Below are 14,641 nucleotides of genomic sequence, written 5' to 3'. Positions count from 1 at the left end.
CAGGTGACACCCACCCACAGTGCGCAATGGGGAAAAAAAAGTTCATAATGGACGTTAGTTTGAGAGATACGTCCAAGCCACTTTTTAAAGACTATTTGTGTGAAGTTGCATGACTATTTGTTACTCCAGCAGTGGTTCTGTTGTTGGAGATCCTCATGCGTAGTGGTTGGAGTGTGTTGTGCGCCATCACCCGATATGTATCGTCTGCAAACGGAGAGAAATGGATAAATACCCATGCAGTGGCTGATCGAAGAGTGTATCTCCCTCTCTATAAGGTCAAGTGTGCATGTAGGCCATGGCCGGTGGGATACAGTGGAAAGAAAGACTCAAACGTTTTGGAGGTCCCTCTTGTTCAGTCCTCCCTGTGTGTTTAGAGGCTGCCGACAGGGGGCGCACAAACCTCACATTTCTGTCCCCACATTCATCTAGTAAAACAGACAGTAGGCTGGTGATATTGGGGAGGACCAGGATAGAGTCCAGCGACGAAATATAACCTTCAATGATTTATTATACTCATTAGACGCTCTTTAATCACAATCTAATTGGTCTTAATTAAGAGCTTACTTCTACGGTTTGATGGGATAAGGACATTTGGGCTCTTCCAGGAGCAGCTCTGAAGGTGGGCGACCAGGTGAGGGACAGACGTGCTCATGTTCAATTCCGATCAGAGTTCCGTTTATCATAAAGTAATTGATTGCAACCGTTTGATTTGTTTAGTCCAGAGCTCCGTCAGACCCCAACACGTGTTTAACTTTCTGTTTGTGTCCTCCTCTCCAACGCATTCCGTTTTGCGCCACACTTTTACGCGTCCAATACAAAGTCAACGGTGCCGCGTCGCGCTGCGGAATAAAACGCATCCGGTGGTGCCTCGCGTCACTGCGCGGCGGCGCGCTGTACTGCAGACAGCTGCTGCCGTCCGGGGAATCGTCTCACTCAGACCCATCTCGGAAGGGAGAGAGGAGGCTTAGGACGCGAGGTGGTCCGGTCTTCAAGTACTAGAGAAAGCCGTCGAAGAGAGGATGAGAGGATAGTGGATCTGGATTCCGCTCGTACAGCACAGAGGAAAAGTGGACACCGAAAGGTACGTCTTGTCTCTGCCTGCAGACCCGCAGCGTGTCAGCGCTGTGATGCCGTTCAGAGCGTCGGTTTGTTATCCCAGCCGCGTCCTCGTTTGTCTTCTTCACTAAAGCCGCCCTGTAACTCCACCAATGACTTTCTCTTATTGTGATGAGAACCGCTGTCTAGTTGTGTAGTCGCTGTGACCCACATGGAGATCATTCCCAGTGTTTTCAAGAGCCAACCTTGTGACAGGACGTTTCTTAGGAAACCATGTACGAGTGAAAAAAAACAGTGTCCTCTCATGATCGATGGAGATGGGGGGTTTCCATGTCGTGTAGTCTGCTGTTGTTTTCCTGTGGTTATTTTCAAGCGTGTTTGTAGCCTGTGACAGGGAGTGTGTTGCCTACATGTGACGTTTAGCACTTATTCATTTAATTCAGTTGATATGAAGTAGATATTAAAAAGCCAGTGGTCTCTCTCAATCTCACACACACACACACACACACACACACACACACACACACACACACACACACACACACACACACACACTGTATCCACTGTACAAATATTCAAATGTAGGCCAGTACTAGCAACTGGTCAGCAAGTAATTTCACGCCATGCTGCTTTCTCCCTGCTTGGTGCCTAATTGGCCGTCTTCCATTGGCTCTCTTGTTGTCCCTTGTTGGGGAAGGGGGGGGGGGGGGGGGTCTCCGGTTGTGTCTGGCTCTGCAGACGGAGGGAAAACAGTGATTTCGGACAGGATCCAGCTTTCATCAGCCTCTGGTCGTGGTCCATTGTTCTTCTGCTGTGCTTGCTTTTCCTCATATTGAAAATCAATTGTATTTGTGTCCCTTAATTCAAGCGTCCGTCTCCAGGGCCTGAGCAGGACACCTTTTATACGTTAACATTGAGGGGATTTTTTGCTGACGCCTTTACCCAAAGCGACTCGCAACCATTCATTCACACATTCCCACACCGACGGCGGAGTCGACCACGCAGGGCGACGGGCCAGCTGGTCAGGAGCAGTCAGGGTGAGCTAGCTGTCTCCCTCAGGGACACTCAGCTAGGTAGGAGGGGATCCCGGGGATCGAAACTAGCAACCTTCCGGGTTACCAGTCAACCCGCTCTACCTCCTGAGCCACATATGAACCCCTCACGCCTACCGCTAACACCCCGAAGAGAAAGGGGAAAAACTTGGGGTGTTTGTATCGGGGGAAGGTCTACCATCAGGTTGTGGGCGCGTGCTCTTACAGCTTTACCGGAGCCAGTGCTATAATTAGAACTGCATGCACCTCATCTCGAACCAGTGAAATGAAATGGGGTATCAGTATCGGAGAAGCTGTCTGATACAGAATCTGATACGAGGGTTGTGTCAAACTTAACCTTTTGCCAAATAAGCACGGTAAAGGTCTTCTTAAGGGGAGTATAGTAGCAAGTTAAAGGTCTTCTTAAGGGGAGTATAGTAGCAAGTTAAAGGTCTTCTTAAGGGGAGTATAAGTAGCAAGTTAAAGGTCTTCTTAAGGGGAGTATAAGTAGCAAGTTAAAGGTCTTCTTAAGGGGAGTATAGTAGCAAGTTAAAGGTCTTCTTAAGGGGAGTATAAGTAGCAAGTTAAAGGTCTTCTTAAGGGGAGTATAGTAGCAAGTTAAAGGTCTTCTTAAGGGGAGTATAGTAGCAAGTTAAAGGTCTTCTTAAGGGGAGTATAGTAGCAAGTTAAAGGTCTTCTTAAGGGGAGTATAAGTAGCAAGTTAAAGGTCTTCTTAAGGGGAGTATAAGTAGCAAGTTAAAGGTCTTCTTAAGGGGAGTATAGGAGCATGGTAGTCTTCTTAAGGGGACTATAGGAGCATGGTGGCACTGGCACCCGGTATGACTCGCCCTCAATGTGAAGGTGTTGGCTGGGATCCGTTAGCATGGAGCCCAGCCAGAGGCCTCAGAGCTCAGCTGTGAGGCTGTGAGGTGCTGGTGCTTGGTATTTGAAACAGTGCATGCATGGACATGGAGAAACGTGTGCCCCTCGTCATTATAATGAGCTAGAATCGAGTCTGAGGAATGAGTTGTATGTCTCGGTAATATCTTTATCACTTCCTTAAAAAGCTCTTGTAGGAGGAAGTGATAAAGACTTGAGGACGGAACTGTTTTCACGCTTCAGCCTGTGGCCTCTGATTCGAACAACCGTGACGCAATGCAGTTGGAGTCATACTTACCTATAGTCTGGCATTTCCTTCTTCATTTACTTACACTTATTCCGCCAAAATTGTCTTCGCTCTCCCAAAATATTCATAGCAAGCATGCTTCAACTAGGTACAAGTTAGCTTTTTCTTCACCCCAACTTCTGCAAAATATTTATTTTCGTAACTTCATGCACACAAAAAGTACAGAATATATGGCGTTTGTCTGGGAAAAAAAAACTGCTTTGAGTAAAGATTGATTTAGGCACATGCACGTCAGCTTTAAGATTTTAAAATAGCCAACCCAAATGCCTCCTCGGTTTGGCCCAGTCACTAGCGCTGTTTGTGTTTTGAAGAGATATTCAGCATACTGTAGAATATCCTTTATTTCACGGGCCGGGCATAAATGGTCTTTTGTCTGCCTGAAAGACTTCCCTGCGATGGGTGTCACAAAGCACCAGATAGTGAGGCCATGCAAATTGAATGACGGCAAAGTCTTTGACCTATTGTGCAGCTTTCACACGTATTTATAGCATTCACTTAAAGAGGTACCCACCAAAACAAACCAGATCGTTAAACTAAGATTTAGAGCTCGCCGGTATCATTATCGATTGATAATGTCTCCCAGGCCAGGCAGTCGGAACAGAGCAAATGTGCTGTTGTTTTGACACACACACAAATTATTCCCCTTTCACACACTCGTGTCGCAATTGGCGGATCAAGTTTTGTGGTAAAGGTAGCCGTTTCTGCGTACATGGAAAACACGCCATTCCTCTTTTTTTTGAGCGGAATGCTTCCATTCACACCGCACTGGCGTTGCCATTATAGTCCTCCCTTTTGTCATTTTCCATTTTGCTACAAGCTTCCATTCACAAATCACCCCTATGCCGTTACATTCCCGGCCCGGGCTGCTTGTGTGAACTGAGCTCTGGATGCATTTGCCTGGATGCCTTGCTTGAAGTCCCAACCGAAGTGCACCACAGTGGGACTGCTGCAGCTATTGTGGGGATCTGTTTGTTTTGGTTTGTTTTCTTAGCCAAAGGCCAGTCGGGCAATAGACTTCCTTGTGGATCAGCCCGGTCTGTTCCCCACGATCTGTCAGTGGAACGGAGGTCAGAGCAGTTTCTGAACAGCACTCAGCCTACCATGGGCTGTAGTAGTGGCATGCCGTAGCTCACTGGTGTAACGGACTAATAGCATGCTTGTGGTTTCTAGTTTGTCTGTATTAGGCTGGCTTGTTAGCGGCTCGTTAGTTGATCTTACCCCGAATGACATTGCCAAGTGTCAAAGTCGAATGAGTCACAGCGACTCATTTTACCCCCCTCTCCCCACATCTTGTCTGCACACTGTGTTTTGGAGCAAACAGGATTTGAGCGTGTTGGTTTTGGCCAGGCGAACGACGAATTCAACAATCCCTAGAATACCTTTTGAAGTCTCACAGAACATGGTTGTTGTCCCTTCTCTTCTGAAAGACTCCAGGCTGTAGTGGAGGGCAGGGTTGGGGAGGGTTGGGGGGGGCTTCTAAGAAATAAATCATATTTCGTATCCCAATATTAAAGCTTGGAAAGGAAATGTGGCGACCCCCAGCCAGAGTAAGCTCGATTTTTGAAAGTATCCAACCGATAAAATCCCTCCCCTCCCTTCAGGCTAACCACCATAGCATGTGACTGGCTCGCTAGCTTCAGCAGTAGGTCTGCCTAGTCTGGTGGAAGACCCTGGTCATGTGCAGTGAGCAGGTAGCTAGGTAGACAAACAGGTAGCCCCTCCAATCCGTTCATTCTGGCTGAATGATAGGATTGGACAGGCTTCTTAAAGGCCCGCAACACACACAGATACCAGATTTTAATTTATTTTAATAATATAATTGCTGGCAGGATGTAAAGAGACTTTCAACAAACATGATGGAAAAAATGCTTACAAGCTGTATTTCCTACCCTAGCTTTAATATTACGCCGTTGATCATATTCCAAACAACGTCGCCTAAACTATAGTGTTAAACTTTACCTTATACTACACTCTATGCTCTTACACTCAGTGTCCCCAAAGGTGGGGATAGAAACACATATACACACACACACACACACACACACACACACACACACACACACACACACACACACACACACACACACACACACACACACACACACACACACACACACACACACACACACACAGAGGCTGGCTGCTGTCGCCAGTGTCAGCGGCATTGTGTTTTCTCTGTTATATTTAGACATGTTTTCCCTTCTTTAAGGTAGCGGGGCGGCCGGGCGGGCGGGCAGTGGGAACGTGGATGTTGGGTTCTCAGGCCGGGTCAGAGGGGAGGAAGAGGGGCCAGTGGGAGGGGGGGGCGGCTCCCAGAAGACATGACCTCCTCTTCGGGCTCCATCTTGTTATTTCCTATTTTTAAAAGTTGGTGGAGAGGAGTCGATAGGACGCAGAACAGCAGTGGCACAGTCGCCAGCGTTGGAAAATGATAAGGCAGGGGCCGGAGAATAGCTCAGTCCCCTTGGGGACAGAGCTATTCTCAGTCCCTCTGTTTTCCATGAGTTCTGCTCCTCTCCTGCGTGGCTGTTTTCCACTCAACACACGCTTTTATATTTACATTTATTTATTTATTAAGGGGGCATTTATCAGACGCTTTGATCCAAAGCGGCTCACATTAAGTACATTTGTCAGAGCAAAAAGGAAACAACAATAATATCGCTGTTGGTACATTAAGGATGTTCATGGAACCAAGTGCCAAAGCACTAACAATCGCTAGGTTAACCCATTCCCAGTGTACAACAAAGATAGCTAGGAGAAGACGCTACGTAATGCTAAGTACTATTTTTAAGTGCATGGACGTACCACATTAGTCCACACCACAAATTAGTGTGTAAGAGGGGTGGGGGTAAGGGCGGAGGCTATGCAGTGTCTAGGTGAACATACCACACTACAGATGGGATGAGATGAGGAATACAAGGTAGACAACGGACCAGGACACAAATCAGACTTTTGGGACTTCTTCTCATTCACAACACTTCATAAAAGCCTGTCAAAGCCGGTGGGTCATTTTTGTTGTTGGGTTGAAGACTTCACATTGGGCTCTGGTTCCTTCTGTTGGCATTTGCTTTAATTTACGACATCTTATAGAAGACATGATTAATCGATTTAATCTGGAAATTAATAGTTGCATTAATGTACTATGAAAAGAATGGTTTTGTGGCAGCCACGCTTCCTGGTGTTGTGATCTTAAAGGACCCCTGACCTTTCAAACGTCTTGTCTAAGGACCCGGCGTCCAGGTATGGCCTACTGATGCCTGATCGACATGTCGAGGGCCAGGTTATATAGATCGACGTTCTCTGAGCCAGATCAATAAATGGCTGCCTTGTTTTGAAGGCCATTCACTGAAATGATGTTCACATTGTATTCTTTTGTACAATTACTCCCCCCCCCCCCCCCCCCCCCCCCCGAAAAGCTCTAGTCATTATATCTCTCGTCTTAAACTCTGGTTTCCTATTAGACTTTATAGTCGGGATAAACAAGTTTGATCCCGGCCTACAGTGGAGCCCGGACTCCACCAGTGGGGCAACCCCTCTCTTCCTCTGCGGCCCCATCCTGGTTCTGTGCTTTTCTGTTTAAAAGAATGGGATGACTGTCGCACACCTCCGACCGGCCTTCCTGGATTTCCTGCCCCCTTGATTTGTATCGATATTTCCATTCCTCCCCCCCACACACACACACCCCACCCCCCACCCCCCCCCCACACACACACACACACACACACACACACCATGGCTTTGTTTCACTTCACAGGACGGTGCATGAGGATATGAATTAAAGTTTGGTCAGAGGGTCTGCAGGGTTTGTATCTGAATGTGGAACTGAGCCGTGGACAGAAGACAGCTGCTCTACTCTCCACCGTCCGTGTGGCTGTGTGATCTGTAGTCCTTTTAGATCGCTGGTGAGGAACTCCAGACCTGGTTTTGACAGCCACTCAGGAGCCACGGGACTCGGCCCTAACCTGTTTTCATGTAGTAGTACCTACACAATCTCAGAAGTCGGCCTCCCTTCCGTTGCTCTGTCTGACAGCTTTATTGGAAAAATGTTATTATCTATATCTGTTCACATTTGTCTTCTTCTGTCCTCCTTATCTGTCGTCTGTCACCCCCCCTGTCTCATTTTCTTCCATTTGTAGTTTCCATTTCTCTTGTCCACGGTGTCAAGACTCCATTTACCAGTGGAGGGCCATGCTGCTGTCTTTGTCCTTTTTCTAGTATTTTATTTCCATGGTCTGTCCCCCTCAGCATGTCCCTGTGCTGAACAGTCAAACGTCTAAAGATACCGTGTCGCTCTAGAGACGCCATTCAAACAAAGGAATTCAGATTTAGATGCATAAGAATGTGATGTATGTCTTGGGATGGTGTGGTGGCTGCAGACTGCAGAGCTGCCAAACTGCTCATCGCACCTCGCATGCCGACGCGTTATGGAGACCAATGGGGTGTTTTCACACTTTGTTTCAGCTCATGAAATGGGTTTGCACTGCAGTGAGCATATTCTCAGCAGCGTTTCTATATTAAGGTTGAAGCTGAAACATGATCTTCAATCAGATGGTTGTTGGGTGAAGAGAGTTGGCAAAATACAATTTGATCATTGTTTTATAGTTGTGTTTTAAATGTGTGGCCATGGGTAACCATTTCATCTTAAAATGCACATGAAGCCAAGATCATACCATAACCTTCAGTTCATCTGTCTATCAATCTACTCTAATCCCATGTTTAAATCTGCTTCTTGGATTAGGATTAGCTAAAGTCTGGAGAAGTGGAAATCAGGGCACAAGGGTGGGAAAGTCAAAAGTCAGATATTCATCACGCATTACTATATTCATCACGCATTGCTATATTCATCACGCATTACTATATTCATCACGCATTGCTATATTCATCACGCATTACTATATTCATCACGCATTACTATAAACTACAAAGGCATGGCTACACATTACAATTAACTGGATAATAATTCTTAATTGGAGGTCGTTAACGTGTTGCCTGCAGCCATGGTTGTACTTTTCGTTCTGGGTTCACGTTGACTTGAGGATAGGAAAGAAGCAGTGAAGCAAAGCTGCTTCACGTTGTCGTCCTTTACTCTCATCTCTACTAAAGGGATGGCTCCGTCTGGATGGCGCTTGTACCATTTTGATGCAGCGATGTCAGTTCATGTTTTTGTGCACATGGATACAGATGTGAATCCTTGCTCCTCCTCTCCCCTCGAGAGGCGTTAGGTTCCAATATTACAACACAATTTAAAAAATAAAATCACAGAATAACACCATCCTTCCTATCCGTGGATATCACATTAATCACAGTTCAAATGAGTACGTTTTTGAGTGGCTTCTCGGAGGCGGCTTCTAATCCCAACCTCTCCGTTTGGTAACCACAACATGGTGCCATGTGCTCGTCCCTCTCTGTGTGGCTCCGCCCATGGTCTGCATCAGCGCTTTTACAGCTTTTACAGACGGACACCAGTCTCCACCCGCCTTGTTCTCTCAGGTGGGATGTATTTTTGGAGAAGCGTGCTCCTGCCCACTTGGTCTCCGTCCTGGACGTTAATACATTTGTCTTCCTCCTCCTCCTCCTCCTCCTCCACCCTGTTTTTGCAGCTTTAACCACCGTGCCTGGCTGTCTGTGTCCACCCCACATTAAACACATTAAACCAGCCATCCAAGGCTTCTCCGAATAGACATGACAGGGGAACCTCCGTGAAGGCAGGGGCACACTGGTGGTTCTGCTGCTGACTCGCGTACAATGGGCGGCATATGTCTCAGGAGAGGAGGTAGAGCGGATTGGCTGGTAACGGGAAGGTCGCCGGTTCGATTCCCCCGGCGCCTCCTAGCTGAATGTCAAGCTGACCCTGAGCGAGACGCCCCCTCGCCCTGACTGCTCCCGACGAGCTGGCTGTCGCCCTGCGCGATCGGCACCGCCGTCGGTGTGTGTGTGAATGTGTGCATGAATGGGTGAATGTGAGGCAGTATTGTATTGTAAAGCGCTTTTGAGTGCCCACTGGGCACTCCAAAACGCTGTATAAACGCGGTCTGTTTACCACGAGACAGTTGTAAAGAGCGCTCATGTGTTCATGAAGCTGGCGAAGCTATGTTTTCCTTACCTCGCTGAACATGCTTAGTCTGAGGCCGCTCAGCCCTTGACACCAGCGCTGTGACTCATTGTTTGGGAGGAAGCTGGGAGGACGACGCTCCTGAGACCAAGCCAGCTTCCCGCTCAGAAGCGGGCTACCCGCCGTAGCCCGACCCGACCGACCGGGTGGGCCGAATCAGCTCCCTCGTCGTCGCTACCGTGATTTATAAGGAGTTTCTTTGATTTTGTCATTGCGTCAAGTACAAGATACACGAAATGAGATGGCTGCATTTAACCGTCACTAGCAGCACTAGGAGCCTTTAACCATCACTAGCAGCACTGGGAGCCTTTAACCATCACTAGCAGCACTGGGAGCCTTTAACCATCACTAGCATCACTAGGAGCCTTTAACCATCACTAGCAGCACTAGAGGGGACCGACTCCAGCTAGGTCTGCAGCCTAGGTCAAGGGCACCGGCAGCCCGAGTGTCACTGTTTACCTAACACGGATGTATTTTGGTGTGGGAGGAAACCGCAGGAAAAAAAAAGAGGAAACGAGGGTGAACACGGGGGGGGGGGGGGGGAGAACATACAACAAGCGCCACACAAAACAACTTGTTGTGCTGCTCAATAACCCAGATGATCATGATGTTAAAGATTATGTACGTTAGCTTCTGCTGTAGCATCAGTAGCTAGGCGGCTCAGAGTAATGGGCGCGCGACTTGGACAAGGACTTGACTGACAGACAAGTCGTGAAAAACAAAACGGGTCATCCGTTATCCGCCTGGCTGGTGCCACTCGATTCGTCTCGAGGCAGGAAGCGGTCGACTGGGTTCTTCAGAGCGAGGCCGTGTTGACCTTTTCGGCCTTGCCACGCAGCACAGTGATTTAAAAAAAAAAAAAAAGGCTCTCTGTCTCATTTAGCTCCGGGATTAGGAGAGAGGCTGAAGTGTCTCACTCATACAAGGAAAGTCCTTGAAGTCAGGCCTGCTTGTCTGGACGCATCCCTCCGCGAGACCCGGCGACCTGTCTGGGTCTGGGGGTCGAGTGACGTCATCTAGATTCTAGATGACTCATTCTATAAATCTTCCTGATCCTGAGCTGGATTCCAGAAGGATTTCTAGAATCCTGAATCTAGAATCTGGATTGGAAGGATTCTAGAAAGATTAATAATTAATATAATCATTCATCTAGAATGTAGATGAAGGATTCTAGAAAGACGTCTCAATCAATCATCTAGAACCTAGATGATGAACGACGAAAGAATTTTTTCCTTTATTCAAAAGGTTTTTTTTTTTTTCCCAGCTTTGAAGGCCATTCCATCGGAAACCCCCCCCCCCCCCCCCCCAGAAAACCACGTCATGTGTACGCCACAGGCCGCGCAGCGCCGCGGTGAAAGACACACTGACATTCAGATCATTCTGCTGAGGCGACGACCGACAGTCACCCAAAAATAGTTTGAGCAGAAAACAACAGAGAAAGGGGAAGTCGAGGGGGGGGGGGTCAAAGGTCAGAGGAAAACAAGCCGAGTGGACGACTCGTTCGCTCGTTCCCGGTCGGTCTCAGAGAGGCCACCTGTCAGAGAGGAGACACTCCAGCAGTTGTGTCGTCGGGTCACTCCAAAAGAGTGACCCGACGACACAACTGCTCCCTGGAACTGATGACGAGGAGCGACTTTACTTTTACTTTGCTGAAGAAGGGCCGTGTGCGTTTCTCCAGGGTTTTTCCCTCTTCTTCCACGTTGTGAAGTTTATAATGCTTGTTTGTTTCGCTCGCGCGCTGCGCGCGCGCGCGCGCACACACACACACACACACACACACACACACACACACACACACACACACACACACACACACACACACACACACACACACACACACACACACACACACACACACACACACACACACCCTGAATCTACTTGTAGGCCAGGACACACTGAGAAGGGGTTTTATTTTATTCATCATGGATTACACTTATTCCGATTTCTACCCATGCAGATAAAATGCTTGCAAAGTAAACAGCTGGTAACTACCTCCTGAAAGTGTGTGGGGTTTTTTGCGGTAGCGACCAGGTCAGGACAGACCGTTCCAGAGTGGTTTTTGCCACACACCTGTCGGTGAGGAATGGCAGCAATGCCGGGGCGGTGCATTCGGGGCTCGGGACGGCCACACGTGTGGACAAATGTTAATGAAAGCACCCTTTGTTGTGGTTCTATGTGGGGTCACCCCCCCCCCCCCCCCCCTCCCCCCCCCTCCCCATAGATCTGCTACATCAGTGGGGCACTCACTCACTCACTCACTCACTCACTCACTCACAGAGGACCCAGTCTATGAGACCATTGGCCTAATTACCTCCAACTGTACAAACCTGATTTGAATCTTTAACCAGGTCAAAACTTTCCCCCTTACTGTGTGTGTGTGTGTGTGTGTGTGTGTGTGTGTGTGTGTGTGTGTGTGTGTGTGTGTGTGTGTGTGTGTGTGTGTGTGTGTGTGTGTGTGTGTGTGTGTGTGAGAGAGATTGGAACCCAGAACCTTTCATCTGACAAACACCCTAACCACTAGATCCATATCAGTCATGCTGTACTTTCACTCTTAAGTAGTGAGCATGCCACTAGTCTATTGGCCACACATGGCCTACTGATTGACATCGATAGTCATTGAATCAGAACCATAGGCTTGCGTCCTTCATGTCATCATTGGTTTGAAAAACCTTTTAAGGAGCCTTAGTTTTCAAGTTATGGGCACCGACATTGCCCGAGATCTTTGGCAACAAGACAACCTCTCAAAATGTATAACACGAAGAAGCACTAGCCACTGAGATCCTAACCGAACGAAAAAAAACGATTTGCCTTGTTTTGGAAGAAGGAAATCCCAATCTGCCCGTTGACGTGGAGCGTTAGACTGGTCCTTTTTGCGTCCTAGCACCGTGCGCCACCTATAGGCCGTGAGTTGACCTACACGTTAATCACTGAGCCAGAGCTTCTCAGGCAGCAGAACGGCGTTTTGAGATGCTTATCTGACAAATAGGAAGGGGTGAGTAATGGGGCACGGCAAGCCCTCCGCTCTGGAACTTCTGCCGTGACAGTTGGTCGAGTGAGCGTGTTCCCTGTGGCTGACCGCCGAACTGGAGGGGTGTGGGTGTGTGTTGGGGCCTTCTGAAGAGGAAGGAGGGGGCGGGGGTGGGGGTGGCTGATGACTGCCTCTTCCTGTGCAGAGGTTCTTTCTGGTTGTGATGTCATGCTAGGCAACACACACACACACACACACACACACACGAAGCAGCTGCGTGTGTAAACAGTTGCTGAGAGACTCGTGTACCCACGTAACCGCATCTGATTAACTGATTAAGTGTGTGTCCCAAGTGTGAAGTGTGCACATCAGCACTTTGACTTTGCAGTATGTCTGTATCTTCACACTCTCCCCGCGCTGAAAGCCTGGTGTACAGTTTATGACCAAGAGGGAGTCGTGTTAGTTTGGCTCTTGAGTGTACTTTCGCTCTCCCATGCCTGTGCGATGATGTGCAAGGACAGTTTGCTAAAGTAAAGAAACATTTACATGTGCCGAACTCAAACTCAAACAATCTTGTGGCTGCCATCGCCCTATCTGAACTGGGTAAGTCAGCCTTTTGTTTTGACGGCCCTAGAACTTGGAACTCAGCCCAACAGACCCTTAAACTGAGTTCACTCATTTCTTGTGGCCAGTTTCTGGCAAGTTTTAATTTCAAATCTCCCCAGCCCGGTCTGCAATTGTTTTACTTGACCCTCTTAACTGTCGGTTTGTTTATCACTTGCCACATTTATTAAACTAAATTGTTATATTTTATTTATTTTATTTTTGTATATTGTATTAATATTTTGCGTTTGTTATAGTGGCCTACACTGGCCTTTGTCTTGTCTTGTTTTATTGTGTATCTCGGCTGCATTGGAAAAAGAGGACTGCCCTCATTTGTGTTTCCGAGTATGAAATAAAGGTTGAATGAATCTACCTCCATTTCGTGGAACTCATGACATCTTATGTTCGGGGATTGTTCTAGACTATATAGCTTTTATCTGCCATGGAGTCCTACCATAAAGATTGAGCTAGTATGATGTTTGGCCAGTCTTGACGAGTTAAATGTAGCTTTTTAATAGTATTGTTAGTTTGTTGGCTTTCCCCTTTCGAGAGAACTCTTTTGCTCATGATTAACAGTGTCGCTTATCTGGAGTTGTTGGAATGGGAAGTCGTGCATCACTCAGGTCGTCTTGATCTGATTGCGTGATTAATCGGTGTTGTCATTCCTTTTCCACCAGAGTCTGACATGAAGAAGGACATTGAGACGCTGATAGCAGACGAACGCGCTGAGATCATCACCAAATATGACAAGGTTTGTAAAGCCTGGGAGGACACCCATCACCCAGAAGGTCAGAAGATGCTATCTTGTTTCCACAAGAAAAAACACGTCTCCGGTGTTTTTCCAGCGGTGCACGTTGCTCATCAATTTGTGGGGGTAAAGTCCCTTTTGAGGAGATGGAAGTTGGTTCCATGTATCATTTCTCTGAAAGAACACTCATTTGAAGATGTTCAGATAAGATGGATAGGTACTTTCTGAATTTCCCGAGAGAGAGAGAGAGAGAGAGAGAGAGAGAGAGAGAGAGAGAGAGAGAGAGAGAGAGAGAGAGAGAGAGAGAGAGAGAGAGAGAGAGAGAGAGAGAGAGAGAGAGATTCTTCCACACTATATCCATCCAGACCTGGTGCCTCATAGGAGGAGGAGCCTGTGGGCCAGAGGAGGCCGTTCCAGGTCCCTGGCGTCCGTCCGTCCGTCTCTCCCTTGGATTTCAAGATTATTTATGTCACGTGTCGTATACAAGGCGGCGCAATTATCTGGTCCTGACTCCACGGCCTAGCAGCAGCAAACGAGCAGGAGGCAGATCCCAATCACTGATCCTTATAGTGATCCGCCGGTCCGATCCTGATCACCATATTTCAATTTATATTATATATATATATATGTGTGTGAATAGGATGTTTGTTATTGTGTGTTCAGGGCAGGCAGGAGGGCGTGGACCCCTGGGAGGACGCAGACTACAAGGTCTACAAAGTCACCGACCGCTTCGGCTTCATGCAGTAAGTCCGACCTGAGCTCCAAGCACCAAGACTCTGACCTGAGCTGAGCTCCAGCACCAAGACTCTGACCTGAGCTCCAGTACCAAGACTCTGACCTGAGCTCCAGCACCAAGACTCTGACCTGAGCTCCAGTACCAAGACTCTGACCTGAGCTCCAGCACCAAGACTCTGACCTGAGCTCCAGCACCAAG

At 47.9% G+C, this 14,641-nt stretch overlaps 1 protein-coding gene across 1 annotated transcript in view; it reads left to right on the top strand.

The window, feature by feature from the left end:
- Positions 1-529: 529 nt before the first annotated feature.
- Positions 530-14,641, top strand: part of LOC311357280 (uncharacterized protein) — a 22,462-nt gene continuing 8,350 nt past the window's right edge. Inside the window, exons 1-4 of the mRNA XM_084477181.1 lie at positions 530-631; positions 821-1,081; positions 13,637-13,710; positions 14,371-14,450. Of these exons, the coding sequence (XP_084333307.1) occupies positions 13,645-13,710; positions 14,371-14,450 (146 nt within the window). The 5' untranslated portion in view covers positions 530-631; positions 821-1,081; positions 13,637-13,644. The remainder of the gene's footprint in view (positions 632-820; positions 1,082-13,636; positions 13,711-14,370; positions 14,451-14,641) is intronic.

This window comes from Micromesistius poutassou (genome assembly GCF_964030765.1).
Source record: "Micromesistius poutassou genome assembly, chromosome: 13".
NCBI lineage: Eukaryota > Metazoa > Chordata > Actinopteri > Gadiformes > Gadidae > Micromesistius > Micromesistius poutassou.
The sequence above is the reverse complement of the archived record's forward strand: the minus strand, read 5'-3'. Positions and strand labels throughout refer to the sequence as shown.